Source organism: Azolla caroliniana, unplaced genomic scaffold (genome assembly GCF_043228905.1).
Source record: "Azolla caroliniana isolate FFs.n. ecotype wild unplaced genomic scaffold, voAzoCaro1.0.p SCAF_1441, whole genome shotgun sequence".
Lineage (NCBI taxonomy): Eukaryota > Viridiplantae > Streptophyta > Polypodiopsida > Salviniales > Salviniaceae > Azolla > Azolla caroliniana.
This window is the reverse complement of record NW_028231876.1, coordinates 246-7298: the sequence shown is the minus strand read 5'-3', so window position 1 is coordinate 7298 and position 7053 is coordinate 246. Positions and strand designations below refer to the sequence as shown.

General features: G+C 40.0%; 1 protein-coding gene across 1 annotated transcript; it reads left to right on the top strand.

The window, feature by feature from the left end:
• Positions 1–4354: 4354 nt before the first annotated feature.
• On the top strand, positions 4355–6532 carry LOC147847157 (11S globulin seed storage protein Ana o 2.0101-like). The gene is made up of 5 exons (XM_087339502.1): positions 4355–4646; positions 4849–5063; positions 5330–5668; positions 5922–6142; positions 6293–6532. Exons 1-5 carry the CDS (start codon positions 4355–4357, stop codon positions 6447–6449), a joined length of 1224 nt encoding a protein of 407 aa, XP_087195628.1. The 3' UTR covers positions 6450–6532.
• Positions 6533–7053: the final 521 nt, after the last annotated feature.

The following is a 7053-nucleotide window of genomic DNA, read 5'->3' as shown; positions in this document are numbered from 1 at the left end:
ACATGCGAACACACAAGGAAAAGGCTTACTTACACACACGAGAGATAGAGTTTCGAATGGCATTGTGAAAAGAGAGGTGCATGAGCAAGCCCGAACGCTCCCTTGTTACAAGACATGCGAACACACAAGCAAGGTTTACACACGGGAGACACAATTTCGAACGCCTTTGTGAAAGGAGAGGTGCATGGGCAAGCCTGAACGCTCCCTTGCCACAAGTCGCACGAACACACAAGCAAGGTTTACACACGGGAGACACAATTTCGAATGCCTTTATGAAAGGAGAGGTGCATGGGCAAGCCCGAACGCTCCCTTGCCACAAGTCGCACAAACACACAAGCAAGATTTACACTAACACGTAAGACATTATTTGGAACGCCTTTGTGAAAGGAGAGGTGCATGGGCAAGCCCGAATGCTCCCTTGCCACAAGTCACACGAACACACAAGCAAGATTTACACTAACACGCAAGACACGTAAGTTTGAATGCCTTTGTAAAAGGAGAGGTGCATGGGCCGCATGGGCAAGCCCGAAATGCTCCCTTGCCACAAAACACACAAACAAATAAGCACAAACGACGATAACATATAAGACACATAGGTTTGAATGCCTATGTGAAAGGAGAGGTGCATGGGCAAGCCCGAAACGCTCATTTGTCACAAGACACACAAACAAATAAGCACAAATGACGATAACAAATAAGCACAATCAAGATTTACACATAAGACAAGTAGATGAAAGAAGACATTAGTTTATATCAATATAATAGATTCTTTTATAATATAAGAATCATGTTACAATGGGTTGGATGCGAATATGAAGGATTTTTTATAAAGGAATGGGGGAAGAGAGGTGGGGGAAAGAAGAGCGTGGAGTATAGAAGGAGTTTCTTTGTTGATGATGCCTCTCGATGTTGTTGATCCTTCTTCTTCCGCTTTCCAATTGAGTAGAGCTTCCAAGTTCCTTCTCCCTCCCCCCCTTCTTCATTAGAATAGGCTCTTATTTATAGGTTTAGGATTGATTGCCTTTATCCCCTAAAACAAAGCTTGTCTATATGAGTTGACTTTTCTTTTCCTCACTATTTCTGTTTTCTAGCCTCAAATTTCACATGCAAGGTATTCTTGGAAAGCGCTTTAGGTTAGCTTTCTTATGCATCTTTTCTTTTCTAATTTGGACATTTGACGAGCAAATTATGAGCTTTTTATTCGACCTTGCTCCTCATATCCACGGCTAGATATTCTTTTCCCATCTCTTTCTCTATTTTTGTCTACTTTCGAAAACCTCTTCTAACTTTTTATCCTTTCATTTATACTTTCGAAAACACCCTCAAAGAATGATAAATACCATACTTTTGGATTAACTATTTATTATGAGTTAAATAAACCTAAAAAATGAAAAAAGCAAAAAAAACATTAAAAAAAAGGGAAAAAAAACACAAGAATGTTTGAATAACATTCACATTCGTTTTCCAACGTAGGAAAACGAATGTTATGCTAGAAGAACACGAATTTTACGTACTATGCTCTGATACCACTTAGTTAGGAATCAACCAGCCACAACTAGTTACATGTTCATATTCGGGTGCAGAAAACGAGAGAGTTAATACATAGACAGAAAAACCTGAAGACAGAAAGCAAGTATAGAGAGACACCAGATGTTTAACGTGGAAACCCGAACTGGGAAAACCACGTGGAGTTCACAAACACCAAAACAGATCACTATGGTAGGGAAGAAGTACAATGAGGAACTCGGAGGCAACGACCTTGAGTTCTCCTTCGTCTGACAGACGGCTACAGAGTTGCACTCTCACACTCTCACACTCTCACTCTTCCTCTCACAGTTACAGAGGTAACTTCCTCCACTAACTCTATAATAACTAGTGATCAACACACCCCCATAAAGTTTTCCCTAGTTGTTTTTATACCAAAACAACTTTCAGGTTATTTACAAGTATGGCCCACAAGGGGCATTTTAGACTATTTACAATTATAGTCTTTTGAATCGATTTTGGTTCTCAATTTCGATCTCGGCCTCAGACAAATTACCCTTGTGTCCCTTTTGATATAGTACCTCGTGAGCATCTTTGGAGGCGAATGGAAGAACTTGAGGTGCCAAGTGAATATATGCTTGCAATTTCCCGATTTTATGAGAAGGTTATATGTTGTGTGCGTATGAGAGATGGAGTTTCAGATTTTTTCAATAACACTATTGGTGTTAAGCAAGGATGCCCACTCTCACCAGCACTATTTGGTCTATGCATTGATGAATTGGAAGAAATGGTTAAACCAAGTTTGCAAAGGAAGAATGTGTTGAAGAAGAGGGAAAGAAGATTGAATTATTACAAAACACGATGTGGGGACAAAAGGAAGCTTGTATTCAATGGTATGTATTGATCTTGCTACGAATAATCTACTAGTTGAAGATTGATGAGCCAAGCAAGAATTAGCATGTGACCTTACAGGATTACATGTGGCAACCTACAGCTACACCCGCCCTCAACCTTATGGTAACACTTCATCAAGAAGTCTTTACATTAGGTCGATGGTAGGTATCCAATTGGTTTGAAAGCATAAAAAGGGAGTCTCACCCAATATAGATCGTGAAAGACTAAGAAGAAGTTCATGTACTAGAAATCATATGCTTGACATTTCGTGCAAGTCTTAAAGTAGTTCAATAGATTAGTACTTCTAATGTGTGGTCAAGTTCAATTTCATCACATTGTAAAGCTTGGGTTTAGTATAATTTACAAGGCCATGTTAGTTACTCAAAGAAGAGCAATGACCTGTAAAATAGGTACAACGAGATTTTGTAATCTTAGATGTTCTAAACTTAGTTGGTCTAAGAGATAAGGTTTGCCATATTTGCAAAACTCCGTTGCCAATTTCCTTGGGCCTTCACTTGAGGTTGATTGGACATTTCTAGGAAAAAGTTGTGTTGCCCCAACAAAGACTAATGATGTCTATCATACATCAATTTAAAAACATACATGGATGGTACAAAAAGTTATGACAACATGGGGAATTATAAAGCCCATAACCTAGTTGTAATGTATAGTACTTGAGATGCGTTGGCATTGATCCTATCTTCCATTTTGAGCTGATGTGATAATTGAGGAGTATGGTTTTTGCTTGGAGATGACTCATGAAAGAGGAATATTGTGTGTGGAACATGTTAATTTTGCATATTCACCATGTTGCTTCATGTCATGTCTATTTGGACTTACACAAGTATCATAACTAGGGTTTCCAAACCCCTTTTTAATGACCCTTCTTTCAAGTAAACCTGGGTTCTCCTTCAATGCACTTTCATAGTTTCGGGGTTATGGCAGACACATATCAAACACACCTGCATTTTAGGGGCACAATTTGGGTTCTGAAGGAAATATACTAAACACTTGGAAATGTATGTAACTTTAATGGTTATAGCTAGTGTTGGAATCATGTGATTGCGTAAGGAGATCCACATCTTTGAGTTGGTTTGGCATTATTGTCGACTTCTGTGTTAGCCTTTCAAGTTTCCACACCTCACAACTTTTGTAAGGCTATAGGATCTCAATTGAGATGTCAAACACGTCTTCTATTGTTGGTTTTCTTTTTGGTAACTTTAGGAGTTATTGGAGGTTTGATTTTGCGTTTCATAACCGATACAACTCTCTTTGGGAGAAGAAAACGGGGGCAAAATTGGGGGCTGAATGTAGAGGGGGGGAGGGGGCATAACTAAGTGGGTGGGAGTGATGGTGGTGGCCTTTCTAAGCCTACAAAAAGAGTTAGCCTCAAAATGAGGGTAAAGATTCTCCCACACAATATTGCAAACGGCTGCCCCACCAATAAGCATTAGCTACGCTAACCAAAATTTAAAGATAAGATAGATAGATAGATAGATACGTGACATTGTGTGTGTGTGTGTGTGTGCATGGGAGTGCCACTAACTACAACCACTTTGCGTTACTTTAGTTTTGCCAAAATGATAATGTTAAATGATGACGATGGTTTTCCCTTCTATTTTTAAACCCCCCCCACTCTCTCTGTGTGTGTGTGTGTATATATATATATATATATAGATATATAACTGAAACAGAGTGTTTGTGAGCTCATACGTGATGATGAGGATGATGACCCATGCATCATATTGATTGAAGAAGTCTCTTCTAAGAGCAGCTCTGTATGTGTGTGTGAGTGATTCGTTTGCAGACATAATAGTTTGGCTGGGTTGTGAGCCATCAATTAGAGAGAGAGAGAGAATTAGAAGGCAGCCTCCGTTGGTAATTAAAATCCCCCTCTACATCCAGCAGATTATCCCTTATCTTAATTAATTACTCCTAAGACTGCTACCACCACCGATAACTCATCCAGAAAATCATGGCCGCTTCTGATAATCATCATCATCATCATAATGATAATGATGGTAATGGTATCACAAGCCACTGTGATGGAGCTGCTTCTGCTGGTGGTGGTGGGGGTTCCAATAAACTGGAGATATTGGAGGCAGCTGCGTTGTGGCATGGTGGAGAAGCACATGTCTCTGCTGCTGGGGAGTTGTCGAACGCATGTGCGCGTGCGCGTGTTGGAGCCTCGAAGCTTACTCTCGCCCCCCTCGCGTTGGCCCTCCCTCGCTACTCCGACTCCTCCCAGATTGGCTATGTCCTTCAAGGTAGTGTAGAGGCACTTATCTTACCATCAAACTGTTCTTTTCTTATGCTTAGCCTTACTTGGGTCGGATTCTTCACCCTGAATGGGGGAATTTGGGTCATGCAATTCGAATTAATCATGATTATCTATCTATCCATCTATCTATCTATCTATCTATCTATCTATCTATCTATCTATCTATGTGTGTCTCTGTTGGGTTATAGGGAATGGAGTGGTGGGGGTGGTGTTCCCAGGCCGTGACGGGGAGGTGGTGCGGGTGGTGAGAGAGGGTGACATGGTGGTGCTCCCCCTCGGCACTGTCCATTGGTGGCACAACTCTGGCGATAAGAGCGCCACAGCCATGGCTACCGGCATTAACGATCTCTCCATCTTGTTCCTAGGGGACACCTCGCAAGCTTTAAAATATGGAGAAATCACAGTTACTACTGCCTCCTCTCTCTCTCTCTCTCTTTCTCTCAATCTACCCTTCTATACTTACTATTAAATCATTTGTATTGGTTTCGATTCTTTTAAATGCGCATATCGCTTGATTAAAAATGCTCAATCTAAATTTAATCTTAGCTAAATATGCTATAGCAATCCTTGGATATTGAAAGCAAAATGTTTCTTGGTACATAAAAAACCTTGGATTTCACTGATTCTACCTTGAATTTCTTTTAATGTAAACCAACAAAACCATGGAAGAACTTTCATCTTGTGGGCCATAAGGACAAGAGGCACAGCGGCATCATGCATGGATTCTCAAAGGATTTCATCGCCCAAGCTTGGGACCTAGACGAATCCCTAGTGTCGACAATTCTCGACACTCAACGTGATGCTGGAATCGTCAAGTTGGATGCACCATTGAATGTACGAGAATCCATAGAAGAGGACAGTGAATTTGGAGCTTTCATCTACAATTGCAGGGATGCCAAGAAGGATGTGGAGGTTAAAAACGGAGGCCATGTCGCGGTCATTACAAGTGATAACCTGCCTATCTTGAGTCAAATTGGACTCAGTGCTGATCTTGTGAAGCTTGAGGCGGTATGTATGTGCACACACCAGACACAAGAATATATATATATATATATATTCATGAAAAAATTTCGTGGGTAGTGTATGTATTGTCTATAGGGAGATGATGAATCTGAATAACTAGAGGTACTTCTGGTTTTGTGACATCTAACAAGCTGGCTCAATATGCACCCCTTTTTTATGTAAAGAGGAAAGATTTTAGACATATTATGGACTGTTACATGGATGATTTGTTTACTTTTTATGCCAATGGATAATGTAGGGTGCAATGTGCTCTCCTGGATTCTCGGCCGATGCGGCGTATCAAGTGACATACATTGTGAGGGGCACCGGAAGAGTGCAAGTCGTGAACAATGACGGGGAGAGGGTTTTGGATGCTGAAATAAAAGGGGGCTACTTCTTCATCGTGCCACGCTTCCATGTTGTCTCGAAGCGTGCAGGTGCCGATGGCTTGGAATGGTTCTCCATCATCACTAAAGAGAAGTCAGTATATATATTCTCTACCTCTGTCTTCTCTTTTGTCATATGATGAATGATTAAACTAAAACCTAACTTTTTTGCTTCTGTCTTGTTTATATTCTTCTGGGGTTTTTGTTGAATTGCGGTGCCCTAACTGCATCCAAATATGAGAAGGCCTATATTCTCACATTTGGCTGGCAAGACTTCGGTGTGGAAAGCACTGTCACCGGAAGTGTTGTGTGCATCTTTCGGTATTAGTAAGGAGCTGGAAGATCAAGTCAGGAGCAGGAGGATGGATGATGCTATCTTCTTCCCATCCATCCAAGGATGAGGAACATCATGACATTATCTAATAAATGTTGGCCCTAGGACCTCAAAACCGCTCTCTAACTAAAGTCTAATAATATGTCTTTTTTCCCAGAGCAGCTGCTAATAGGTGCTGCATACTAGAAATGAACAAACAAACTATTTGAGAAATGGGCAAAACTTGCTCACAATTTCTTTCAAATTTCCTATGATTAATTTAAGATAAATAACACGTCTATCATCTATTGTTTATGTTACTTCAACATTGAATTGCGGTCCATTCATGCACACTCATATATATATATATATAAACATTTTGACAACTTCTCTAATTCACTTGGTGATGGGGCTCCCACAATCTCTTAATTGTCTTCCACACTTAACATATTCAACACGATGGAGACAAACAAACTTTTTGAGAAATGGGAAAAACTTGTTCACAATTTCTTTCAAATTTCCTATGATTAATTTAAGATAAATAACACGTTTATAATCTATTGTTTATGCTACTTTAACATTGAATTGCGGTCCATGCATACACACTCATATATATATATATATATAAACATTTTGACAACTTCTCTAATTAACTTGGTCATGGGGTTCCCACAAACTCTTAATGATCTTTC